Source organism: Dama dama, chromosome 31 (genome assembly GCF_033118175.1).
Source record: "Dama dama isolate Ldn47 chromosome 31, ASM3311817v1, whole genome shotgun sequence".
Taxonomy (NCBI): domain Eukaryota; kingdom Metazoa; phylum Chordata; class Mammalia; order Artiodactyla; family Cervidae; genus Dama; species Dama dama.
Genome location: NC_083711.1, coordinates 42,326,365 through 42,340,282, shown reverse-complemented (window position 1 = coordinate 42,340,282; position 13,918 = coordinate 42,326,365). Strand labels below are relative to the sequence as shown.

Sequence of the window (13,918 nt, the reverse complement as noted above, 5' to 3'; positions counted from 1 at the left end):
TATCTTTTTGACAAGGAATGGTAGATTCCTTTGAAAACACATTCTGTTAGATGAGTGGGTTGATTTTATAACCGACAATACATGTCTTATTTAAGATACCAAATATGTCTACACTACACAACCACATAATTTATTTTTTTTAATCCAGTCCATCATGGGCATTTAAGTGGTAGAATACATAGAAGAAAGAGCACTGGAGGATAGATATATTTAAATTCTTGTCCCCATGTACATCAACAGATGAGCAGATAAAGAAACTGTGTTACATATATCCAATGGAATGTTACTCAGCCATAAAAAAGAACACATTTGAGTCCATTCTGATGAGATGGCTAAACCTAGAGCCTACTATGCAGAATGAAGTAAGCCAGAGAGAAAAAAGCAGATATTGTATATTAGTGCATATGTATGGACTCTAGAGAGATGGTATTGATGAAGCTATTTGCAGAGCAGCAGTGGAGATGCAGACAGAGAGAACGGACTTATGGACACGGTGGGGGAAGGCGAGGGAATGACAGGGAAGGCGAGGGAATGACAGATGGAAAGAGGAGCATGGAAACATATGCACCACCACATGTAAAATAGTCAGTGGGAATTTGCTTTATGATTCAGGAAACTCAAACTGGGACTCTGTGACAACCGAGAGGGTTGGCTTGGCATGGGAGGGGGATTCAAGTTGGAGGCTCAAGAGAGAAGGGATATATGTGTACTTACAGCTGATGCATGTTGATGTATGGTATTAACCAACACAATATTGTAAAGTAATTATCCTCCAATTAAAAATAAATTTTAAAAATAATTTTTTAAAAATTTAAAAAAATTTTTAAAAAGCACCACTTTGTAGCTCTATGATCTTGAAAAGTACATGTAACTTCTTTCAGCTCCAGTTTCTTCAATAAGAAAATGGAAATGATAATTCTATCCTGTAGCATATTTTGTTATTTATGTAGGATCAAATGAAATCACTAATATGCACTTTGAAAGTTGTTGCACACCATCCAGTTGAAAGTATTACTGGGTTGAACCTAGGTAAACTAAAACAAACTTGCAAATTCAGACAAAATTTATTTAGACAAAATCATTTTTTTAATTATTAGCTTTGTTATCCTTTAGGTCAGAGGTATAACAATTTTCATTTTTAATATTCCTCTCATTATCAGAGATAATGAAACTTTTCCCTCTTTTCTGAGAAGCAGTAGCAAATAGTAGTGGATGGTTGCAGGTCTGAGCGTTGGGGTGCCTGTGATCTAAGTTGTACTTTTTTTGTTTATAAGCTTAGTAACTTAGAGCAAATATCTTGTATGCTCTGGATTTTCATCATCTCTGTAGTAATGGAGTTTACTATATTTTCTTCTGGCTTATAACTTTGTGTGAGCATTTTTTAAAACTATCACTTTAGTTCTCTCTGACAATTGAGAACTTCCCCAAAGATAAGTATAATATGTGTTGCTACACATGGACTGTGTCATGCAATAAGGCTCTTATAGAGAAAGAGATATTCTTAAATATCAATATTAACCTCTGAATTCTAAAGTTTTATATTCTGTAAGGAAGAAATGCTAAGGAGTGATGTTTATGGTTTGTTTTCCAATTGCATCTGACCTTGATTATTTTGTTATTACATCAGTATATTCATCTTTAATACAAAGTGTTATTGTTTTCCTCAGAAAGGCTGACATATTTTATTTGACATTCAGAAAGGCTTCCCTGGTGGCTCAGATGGTAAAGAATCTGTCTGTAGTGCAGGAGACCTGGGTTCAATCTCTGGGTTGGGAAGATCCCCTGGAGAAGGAAATAGCAACCCACTCCAGTATTCTTGCCTGGAGAATCCCCATGGACAGAGGAACCTGGTGGGCTATAGTCCATGGGGCCACAAAAAGTCAGATATGACTGAATGACTAAAGCTTTCTTCTTTTCAGAAGGGCCAAGTTTTTGCTATATTTATTATAAGGTAGCATGCTTAAAACTGTTTCAAATAAATGAGCTAATTTTAATCTCACACCCTTTCATTGTTGGTTGGGCTGCCATTTATCAATTAGCAATGCACTTGGAGGCTGGCATGCTCACAGAATAGCATCTTTTAGATGCACACAGCCTTAATTTATCTTGATCTCGAGCAGCAGTAAAAATGGTGAGAGATATTGTAAAAGTATTCAATATAACTCAAATGCTTTTGTTAGATAATCATCACATTTAAACTTCTGTTTTGTGAGGAAACCCGTATAAAACTAAAATAAATAAACATAAATCACTCTTGAAAGGTGTTCAATTATCCAACTCATAATTATAGTAAGTGTTGATTAATTAGTCCTTTTGCTGTTCTTTTTCTTCTTTCTATTGTCAACTTTTGATTATTCCTTATTATATACTGGGTTATGAGAGAAATAAGAGAAAAAGTAATCTAGCTATTTATGTTATTTGCTTATCTTTCTAGTGAAGTAACCATTTGTGGTTAAAAATCAGGATTAAAAAGTTTGTTTGTAGATCTTATATGTGATTTAAAATTTTTTCATCAAGAAATAATATTCTATTCATATACTAAAATGATAAAGCCCAAACTATATTTTCCATTCTTTTCTTCAAATATAACTGCAGATGATAGCTTGAGTGTCTTTCCAAACTCTTTTCTCTGTGTTTGTCCACCTGATATTTACACATCTACAAGTATGGCTGGTATATATAGGATTATGCTATAGATGAGGCATCTATAATTTACACTTTTCAATTTAATAATATACCTTGGAGACCTTCAGTGCAGTAGTATCTTCCTTCTTTTACATTTTTGCAAATCTATTAGGCAAAAGTCTGATTGCTTTAAAAAATTTGTGTTGAACATCTTTTCACATGTTTATCGGCTACTTTTCTCTGTAGTGACATTTGCATATTGTTTTGTTTATATTTTATTTACAGTTTTTATTTTGTTTTTAACCTTGCACACATGGCTTCTTTAGTTTCAGCCTACATTGCAGGAGACACAGGAGATGGCGGGTTCAATCCCTGGGTCGGGAAGATCCCCTGGGGGAGGAAATGGCAGCCCACTCCAGTATTCTTGCCTGGAGAATCCCATGGACAGAGGAGCCTGGCGGGCTACAGTCCAAAAGGTCGCAAAGAGTGGGACACGACTAAATGACTGAGCACACATACACTGTGCACATACCTGTATTGGTTGCCATATTGTATTATTTTTTATTTAATTTGCAAAAGTTGTTTATAAATTCTAGATGTCAGTCTGTTGCTTGATGTTGAACTTTGTTATTTTTATCATTGTTTGTCAACTGCTTAAAATTTTTTATATACTCAAAGTTACCATTTTTTTTCTCTTTGCTTTCTGTATTTTGTGCTTTGCATACGGTCTTCCTTTTGCCTTGGGTTTTTATTTTATTGTTTGTATAGATAACCAGGTATGTTAGCCTATCAAGTATCTTCCAAATAGCTGATTGGACTGTACTCCTACATTCTCAGAGATCACACAAGTTTTCCATTAAAACTGACAAAGTTTGTTACTCTAACTTTAAAGAGGCTGTGGCTATGTGACTTGTGACAATCACTTCAGCATGATACTTTTTTCAGCAGTCATAATGAGGTAAACATTGAATTTTCGTTAGTTATATCTGGCCTCAAGCATAAACTTGAACAATTTGTGTAAATCATTAGACAAGTGCTGTAGCTACACACCAAACTGCTCTTTGGGTTGTTAACCAAGGGGCATATATATGTATCTGCATTTTCCCCCTCAGTGTAACCCTACTTTGAATGTCATGCAATTTACAGCCAAAAAATGATTTAAATTCTCATGTTTAAAAAATATTTTAGGTGGAGAAATGAAAGATTTGTTCATGTAAACATATTTTTTTCCTTCAGTTTTGTCAAGGCAACATGCTTCACAAGTCCTGGTTAGGAGACGCCGTGCAAATACATTGCTTGAAGAAACAAAAAAGGGCAATCTTGAAAGAGAATGCATTGAAGAACTGTGCAATAAAGAAGAAGCCAGGGAAGTCTTTGAAAATAACCCGGAAACGGTAAGAACTCATGAAAAGCGGTCAGTTAGCATACCTAGACATATAGTTACAGACAGAACATTTCCAGCTTTAGTCTCTGTTCCCTTGTGTTCCTTTTTGAAGTTAATGATTGTGTATATCACCTTCTGTGGGTTCAATCCACATTCCAGTGCAGGAGACACAGGAGATGCGGGTTTGACCCCTGGGTCGGGAAGCTCCCCTGGAGAAGAAAATGGCAACCACTCCAGTAATCTTGCCTGGAAAATCACGTGGACAGAGGAGCCTGGTGGGCTGCAGTCCATGGGCTCCCAAAGAGTTGAACACAGCTTAGCAGCTGAACAATGACAACAGTATCACCTTCTGCATTTTCCCACTGAGACATTTCAGGAGGAAGTACCTTCAAGGGTGGGCTTGTTAGGGAAATACTATTTGCCAAAAGCAGTATGCTCTGCTTTTGGTATAACTCAATTATACCTAATTATCACAAATAGTATGAATTTCATGGTTTGTAACTACTTTCTCCCAACCAGTATTTTGTACTGTTGGGTGAGGGGAAGGCATCTCTAGTGTGTGTGTATGTGTGTGTGTGACTACATCGTTATCACTATGCTTCATTAATTCTCTCCATTGGCATTTTTAACTAAGCTTTAGAAAACAGGACCTCTAATTCAGAGCTTGGTACATAATAGGTATTCAGTGAATGCTTACTGAAGAATTCCTTTCAATACTGTGTTTCCTAAGACCACTTTTAATTTATTCCATAAACTCTTGGGAAGTTTCCTGAGCCCACTTTAAATCATCAATAATCCCAGGGGTAGAATTTATATCTTTAGTGCATATATTTTTCCAAGTTAGTCTAGAAAACTATAAAGATCCCTAAATATCTTACAGAAATAAGAGACCCTTAGAGCTAATCTTTAGCCCCCTAATTCTCCTAGAGAAGCCTTTCTCTAACTTGTTCTGTGGGTAGCAAGAATATAAATAGTGCCTCTAAGAATTAGGATGAGGGTGACCTTGAGAATTAAAGTTTGATGACCTTTGGGGTTACTCTAGACTTTTTCTCCTGGAATGAACTGTATATCCAAAAGGAAACGAGGGAGGCAAAAGTATCTGCATCTGTATCTTCAAATACTTCCTTTACTTCTGACTTAGCTCCTGGGACCATGAGACTAGATAAGCAGGAACAAGCAGGAACCATTTGTCTATAGTGAGAGAACTTGTCCAGGACAGTAACAACTTGTGTTTTCTGGGATTGCCCTTTAATCCTCTTACCTCCACATACTCTAATAGGTTCAAAGGGAATTTTTCCCAAGGTACCCATTTTTAACACTCTCCAAGATTGAAACCAAATGTTTCTCTTAGTTTTGCTGTCTTTTGTGGAAAAGCAATTGACAAGGCAAAAATATTATTTCGCACAAGGGAACAGTGTACTCTTATTGTGTAGGAAGCAAATACACACTCCACACACATATACATAAATGTTTCTTTTTGTTATGGAAATTGAAACTATATCCCAAAGTAGTGACTTCTTCCCTTTTCAGTGATTATCAACCATCTGCTATTCTTGTCCTGCCTATTCTGTACCCCACTCACTCTAGTTTTTGTTTTGTTTTGCCGGAACATTTTAAAACAAGCCTGCATGCCCAAGATTTCATTTTATTATATCACCCATCAGTCCTTAAGCATGTATTTCTGACACTAAATATGTTCTCATAGTTTAACCTCTGAGTGGCAAATGGGCAATGAGACAGAAGACGCATGGAGGGGAGGGAAAGAGTGGAGAAAAGAAACTCATTTATATGCTTCCTCTCCTCCACTCATTCTGATAATGGTGTTACTGATAGAAGAAAAAGAGATGATGGTGAGAGTGAGGAAGAAATGGGAGAAATGAAAGAAAAAGCATTTGTTATTGTTTCTGACTTTCTTTCCGTTCCCAAACACTCCCTGTCTACATCCCTCATACCCTAGTCCACACTCCCAGTCACCACCTTTTTGCTTATCCCCTCATTGTCCCTAATGTAGTCCTTTCCCCATTACATTATCTCGTGTTGAACCCATTCATCGTTACCTATGTCCTGGCTTTTTTCTGTAGAACAGGGGTTCCCCAACCTCTGGGATCTAATGCCTGATGATCTGAGGTAGAACTGAAGTAATAATAACGGAAATAAAATGCACAATAAATGTAATACATTTGAATCATCCTGAAACCATCCCCATTCCCTTGGTCTGGAAGAAAAATTGTCTTCCATGAAACCGGTCCCCGGTGCCAAAAAGATTGGGTATCGCTGCTACAGAGGAGGACAGTATCAATGTCTGAATTGCTTAGTGGTTGGATCTCATTCTTAGAAACTAGTAGATAAGTGTTGTGTAGGTTTATATGTGAGAGGAGGAAGGAATAAGGACTTTAATTGTATCCTGGATGAAAGTTATACTCTGTACTTGAGGTTGTTTTTGTGTAGAAACGTTGGTTTCTCATGAGGAGTTCTCATACTGTTAATGCTGCGCGCTAGATATTTTATGGCTTAAGAAGGCTTTCGTGAACCAGCCTGGGGGCCTTTCCATCAGAAATTCATTGTTAACGTTTTTCTCCTTTTGGTAAGTGTATTCCTTAGTCCAAATTACTGATTTACAGAAAAATTTCTTGGTACATCACCAGTTTATAAGTAAGGTATTACGTGTACATAAGATGCTAAAAGATAAATGTCCACTTCAATTCAAATTATGCTGTTATTCAGCAATTAATCTGGTGTGTGTGTAATCAACATGATGTCAAATATATCAAATGGGTATCTAATCATCATGGGAAAATTAAAGGATTTACAAAAAGGGGGCATATGTAGTCACATTTAACATCTTCAATAGAACCTGTTTTCGGTTTAGAAGTTTTCGAAGCATGATTTAATTGATCAGTATTGCTTTAAGCCTAAAAGCATTTTATTGGCTTAATGCTATTAGCCATATACTTCTGGTGTACCTTTTACGATAGAAAAAATGATATTGTAATGTGAAAATGACAGTTATATGTAATTTATTGCATCTTTACTATAAAAACATGTTTTAAAATTAAATGTTAACTTTATAGTGAAATTTAGCTTTGTTAAGGTGTATTTTTTCTTTTTTTTCCTAGGAATATTTTTATCCAAAATATTTAGGTAAGTTTAAAGGATCCCAATCATATAATCTTAGAAATGATAGAAAACTTAAATATGATGAAGTCCAATCCTTCGTTTATATATATTCTACACCATACAGTTTCATTAGCCTTGGGAGTAAGATCTCATTCTTTATACGGATTTGCTATCCTTGGTGTCCTTTTATTTAAAGACATGTAGGCGCCCCACTCCAGTACTCTTGCCTAGAAAATCCCATGGACGGAGGAGCCTGGTAGGCTGCAGTCCATAGGATCGCTACGAGTTGGACACGACTGAGCGACTTCACTTTCCCTTTTCACTTTCATGCATTGGAGAAGGAAATGGCAACCCACTCCAGTGTTCTTGCCTGGAGAATCCCAGGGACGGGGGAGCCTGGTGGGCTGCCGTCTATGGGGTCGCACAGAGTTGGACACGACTGAAGTGACTTAGCAGCAGCAGCAGCAGCCAACTTTCACTTTTCTTTGCCTATCTTATTTGGCAGCATAATAGAAAAGCCAAAGTCCTAAGAAAAATAATAATAATATGATGTGAGCTGTAGTCTCAGACCTAAAAGTTTCAGCTGTGTCAGATTAGGCAACTTATTTAACTTTTTAGTTTCTGTATTACATTATGTTATAACTTTATTTTCTAACTTCAGAGCTATTGGGAATACCAAATAAACACATGAATTAGATTTTTTAAAAATTATGTCGAATTTTCTTCATATGTAAAGTAGAATTCAACCGATTTATATAGTTAAAAAAAAGTATGACTTTTTTTACTATGACTTATTTTTGAGTCACATTTTATATTTTGGTCTTTATTTGGTTATATGTGATGAATTCCACCGTTGAGAACAGAAATGCTCTACCTTAGTTAAAACCTTTTTGTCCTTTGATGTGTATATTTTGTAGGCCAGTGTTCCTAATTGGGAAAAAGAAATGTTTATAATCCTGTCTCTGGTAAACCTAATAGTAGTTTCAGTAATTACCACAGCTCATGCGGGGAGCTCCTTACAGTGAGATAATGTCACCCAAGAAATTAGATCACTATTACGTATTTTTTGGACAGTGTTTGCATTTAGAGTTGTAAGAGTTCAGGAAACATGTTAGTCTATCCACATCCTCCATGCACTGCACTGAAAACATGGAATTTGGGCAAAAATACTCAGGGCCTCATTATATAAAGGTAAGTTTTTATTTTTATTTTTTTTTAAAGGTAAGTTTTTAAATTGTGTTCTTTTCCTTAGAAAATAGAGTAAACAACTCTGCCATCTGTGTAGGCCTGTAAAATATCACCTGATTAAATGGATGATTAAATTTATGAGAGAATAACTTCTTGGGAAGAATGCTACATTCTGAGCCAAAATGTAAACATCAGAAATAGCTTTTAGTTTTTAGTTCTTGCCAAACTGGTGGATTAGTTCAGACTGCTGACTTCTCTTAAAATCATCTCAAAAGAAGCAATAGCTTTCCAGGTGCTAATAATAACAAAATATAATGAAAAAAAAATGGTCAAGAAATGTGAGAAGTCCACGGATAGACTGAAGGCTGCCTGACCCACTGTGTGTGTGGAGACCTGGGGTGCTGACTTCTGCTAAGAGGACACTTTGGGAATTTTCAAAAGAACCTGAGCATTCAAATCAAGCAAATTCTTAAAAGTACAACAGAAAAAACCCTGAGTAACAAAAAAATAAGGAAATAACAAAAATGGGGATAGAAATAAGTTAAATGGAAAACAAAGAGAGGATTAACAGAAGAAAATCTCATTCTTTGAAAAGGCAAATTAAGGGAAGTAAGTTAGATGAACCTCTGGCAAGAATAAACAAGGAAAAAGAAAAAAAGGGAAAGAAGAAATACCAAAACACAAAATGTAGGTTAAAGGGGGGAACTACTATAAACCCAATACAGATTGGATTTATAATCATAAAATAAAGATGATAAAATAAAATATAATCATAAAATGTTACAAAAGATAATCGTATGACAATATGGGTATAGGAGCTGTCATAGTCTAGAACCAAGATTTCTTTCTAGTGTGTTCTGTCTGACCACTGGAACTTCTCCTGAAAGTGCCTCTTTCTTAGGCTTCCCTCCATGATGGCCCAAGTTTCTATTCTTAGTTCCAATTCTTGGGAGAGCTTCTGCTTCAGGCTACAAAAGCTAAGACATCTCTCCAGTTCTCACCTTTCTACTCATTCTCTCCCACTTCATGCATTCCTGTTGGACAGTAAGAAAGAGAAATGGGAAAGTAAGGGATAGGATTACACTGCTTTGAGTAACCATGCAACTCACTCTTCACGCTGTAATTCTAAAAAAATTAGAAAAAAAAAATTCAAAAAAAATGGTATCAGTGTATTAGTAAGGACTCGTATATAATGTGGTTTATGGGTTAAATGTACTTTGTAGTCTGGCCTGGGGTCCTAATCATCATATGAAGCATTTCACCTGAATCTCTAGCTTAAGGGTTTCGAATTTTGGCTGTCAGATTTGTCCAGAACTGCAAAATGAGGCTTTCTTACAAGCCAGAATCCTAATGAAATGTTCACACTAGAGTAAGATAATTCTGGGAGTGGGTGATTCAAGAGGAGGAACAAATGAATTCAGGGAAAGAATACTCAAGACCTAAGATTGCCTAGGTCTCACTGGGTTTCCAGAAAGACTACAATGTAAGTATAAAGTATTGTTTTTATGGGAAAATATTATAACCTACCTTGGTAGGCTAAATAGTGACCGCCCCCCTCCAAAAATGTTCATGTCCTACCTTTAGAACCTCTGAATGTTACCTTAATTGTTATTTTTGAAGATTTAAGTTAAGGATCTTGAGATGAGGACATTATTTAGTGTAGTTATAAACGTTCTCATATAAGGGAGGCAGGAGATCAGATTCGTAGTAAGATACATGACAACAAAGCAAGAGTTGAGAATGATATGAGGTGGGAGCCATGAGCCAAGGAATGCAGGTAGCTTGTGGAAGCTGAAGAAACAGAGGAAATAGATTCTCCCTTAGAGTCTTTAGAAGGAACGCAGTCCTACCAACACCTTGATTTTAGACTTCTGATCCCTGTAACTGTAAAAGAATAAATTTGTGTTATTTTGAGCTGGTGACATTGTGATGATTTGTTACAAAAGCAGTAGAAAAGGAATATACACACAGACTTCAAAATGAACCTTTGCACCCACCTGTAATAAACTGTGCTCTCCAAAGATGACTGCAAAAATATTTCCCATCTCACATATTCTTCTGCAATGTCATCTTGCCACTTTTCCATCACTATGTGGAATCTATCCTTTTCCCCCTCCCCCAAATCTGGGTGGACTCTGAGACTGCTTTGATCAATAGACAATGATGGAAGTGACACAGTGCCTCTTAATTGGCCTGGCAGCTTCTTTCTTCTTCCTCTTGGAAGCTAAGTACCACAAAAGCAGTGCCACTTTAGGACTGCGTACTCAGGGAAATGCAACCATGTGGAGAAGCCCTGAAGCATGGCATATACCGTGCGGAGACAGAGATGCCAAAAGCCTGCGCTGTTAAACGTGTGAGTGAAAAGTCATCCAGAAAGTGGGTCTTCCAGCCCCAGCCACCCTGACTGGTCCTGTGTGCAGCAGAGACAAACAGTTTAAGTAAATAAACCCTTTCTAAATATTTGATACATAGATCATAAGTAATATAAAATGATGATTTTATAAGCCACTAATTTTGGGAGTCTTTGCTCAGCAAAAGATAACCAAAACACCACCTTTTTAGTGGGTTAGTGACTATCTGTACCTGTCCTGGGAAATCCTATGGACAGGAAGCTGGTGAGCTACAGTCCATGTGGTTGCAAAGAGGTAGACAGAACTTAGCCAGTGAGCACTTACACCTATCTGTACAATGAACTGATATATACAATGTTGTCTTCAGTGGCTGTGAAGAAATGTTATGTTGTTGGTCTTGAATGACCCCTGGTTAAAGTCCATACGTATTTTATTTCTATTTTTCATCTTACTTCTGCCAGATTGCTGGATCTAATTTCACAAAGTTGTATTGAGAAATAAAATGAATAAAGTAAACCTGCTTTGTAATATTGATTGATACAAGCATTATTTTATTAATCTCTATGCAACATTGGAAGAATTGGAAGTTGCCTACAACAACCAGAAACACTCACTCATTCTATTCACTTAATAATAGACAATTTCTAAATTAGGCTCTGGTCTACAAATTTGAGGGTGATTTTAGGTCTCTGCTATAGACTTAAGAACATGGGTTTATGTGGCAATAAATTTCTTTGCTAATCCAAGATATTTTCCCCTTCTGGCTTTAAGGTTCTTTTCCAAAGAGAAGCTTCTATAAATATGTTTTTTATGATTGTGTATATATTGCAATCTTGCTTGTAGATTTTTGATTTTTCAAAAAGGTGGATGGAGACATTTAGGATTGGCATTTTGATTGTTGAATCATGTCAATACACAGAAGCATAAATATCCTATTGCTCTGGATAATTTCTACCATGATTTCAGATCAAGTGAAGTGTATCGGCTCTAAGATGACACTTGTTTGTGTTTTACAGGTTGTCTTGGCTCTTTCAGAGCTGGATTATTCACTGCTGCGCGTCTGTCAACTAATACTTACCCTGACCTGAGGAGCTGTGTCAATGGTAAACACTTCTACCATCAGTTTAAAAAACAAAACGACAAAAACCTGCAAGTAAAGTACACCGTATAAATATAACTGCTGTTTAAAAATCAACAAATGAGCCCTTGAAGGGCTGGCTATAGGCCAAGTGAGGAAGTTTTCTCAAAACACATTTGAGGAATAGTGTTTTTTTGGGGGGAGGGGGTATGCCACATGGCTCTGGTGCTGGATCAAATTGGCCAAATAATTATTTCTTTCAGTGTTCATTATTCACTTAGTTTAAACTTTTAAGTTTCATATAATGTGTATGTATCAGAAATGTACAAGATGAATTCTTTTCTTCTTTTTGGCCATGTTGCACAGCTTGTGGGATCTGAGTTCCCCCACCAGGGATTGAACCCTGGCCACAGCAAGGAAGATCCCTAACCACTGGACTGCCAGGGAACTCCCTGGAGGAATGTGTTTTCAGATGTAAATGTGCTTAAAATGAATTTTCTAGCTTATTTTTAAATTGAAGTGGTCCTTGTTTGCCAAGCTTTACATCATTTGCTTCAGAATTTTATTCCCAAGAGCTTTTTGACTGTTGTTGCATAATCATGTACTTATGACCAAATGTTACAGTTGACTAATAGATCACAGGGGAGCCACATTTACTTTTCTGACTTTTGGTATAAATGTGGAAATGTGGAATTATTGGTATAATTATTGGTATACCACATTTGGTATAAATGTGGATATAAATGTGTAAAATATTGTGATATCAAATTAGCCTTTTCCCTCTGAAGTTCACGTAAGGCCTAGTGATAAATCTGGTAAATTATTTGTCTCTAGTTTATCAATTTCCTGACATGCAGAGACAAAGGTGAAATTGAAACATGTAAATTGGGATGTTTGTCCAGTGAATATTTTACATGCAGCATTGGTACTATTGAGATATTCACTTATCTGCATTTTCTATAATTCAAAATTAGTTGTAACTTCACAAGTAAAACAGTTTGCCTGAACATGTATATTTAATTCATACTTTATTTTCTTAATTTACCAAAGGACAAAAAAATAATTTTATAATTTCTTGACTAATCTGTTTTCTATTATTTTAACTAATATCTGGACTTCCCAGATATCCCAGTGGTACAGAATCCGCCTGCCTATGCAGGAGACGCAAGAGATGCGGGTTTGATCCCTGGGTTGGGAAGATCCTCTGGAGTAGGAAATGGCAGGGCACTCCAGTGTTCTTGCCTGGAGAATTCTCATGGACAGAGGAGCCTGGTGGGCTATAATCCATGGGGTCACAAAGAGTCAGACACGACTGAGCAACTCAGCACACACACATAACTAATACCTAATAAATTGCTAATAATTTTCAGAAAACTTGCTTTCATGGGGACATTTTTTGAAAAGTTCAGTGATTAGATTTTAGTTAAATTTAAAAAAAATTTTGTTTTTGTTTTTTTTTTTTGCAATTAACAGTTTGCTTTGCTAACTTAAGGAAAGGAAAATGTAAAAGGAAAGATTAAAGGACTTTTCAGAGTTGGCTAGGAAGGCTAGAGAAACAGGTATGGGAATATGCAGGAGCCAGGAACCATTGCAGTGTCTAGTGAGGCGAGAGAGACCATAAATAAATCAAGAAACAAATGGGCGTATCATTTAAGATGGTGATGAAGTGCTGTGACATTTTATGAAAGAAATATCCTTGCCTTAAAAATCACAGTATTCTGCTGCCTGTTGCCCAATGTCTGAAACCATTTGACTAGATCTGTTTATTTAAAGCAGGAGAATAAATCTGGTCCCTGTTATTCTGTTCTGTGCTTCGTCACTCAGTCGTGTCTGATTCTTTGAGACCCCATGGTCTGTAGCCCACCAGGCTCCTCTTTCCATGGGGATTCTCCAGACAAGAATACTGGGGTGGGTTGCTATGCCCTCCTCCAGGGGATCTTCCCAAGCCAAGGATCGAACCCAGGTCTCCTGCATTGCGGGTGAATTCTTTACAGTCTGAGCCACCAGGAAAGGCCCTCTGTTATTCTATATTATCCCAAATTGGAAGTCTCAAATGTTTCTATTGGAACTGAATGGTTTTATTTGTCTGCCTGCCTCATGAAATTGTTTTAAGGATCAAATAAGGTGATATATAAAAAGAATATTAAATTGCAATTATTAACTATTGTGTATATT

At 36.5% G+C, this 13,918-nt stretch overlaps 1 protein-coding gene across 1 annotated transcript in view; it reads left to right on the top strand.

Moving 5' to 3' along the window:
* Positions 1–13,918, top strand: part of PROS1 (protein S) — a 69,303-nt gene that overhangs the window by 22,181 nt on the left and 33,204 nt on the right. Inside the window, exons 2-4 of the mRNA XM_061134072.1 lie at positions 3,862–4,019; positions 7,126–7,150; positions 11,682–11,768. Of these exons, the coding sequence (XP_060990055.1) occupies positions 3,862–4,019; positions 7,126–7,150; positions 11,682–11,768 (270 nt within the window). The remainder of the gene's footprint in view (positions 1–3,861; positions 4,020–7,125; positions 7,151–11,681; positions 11,769–13,918) is intronic.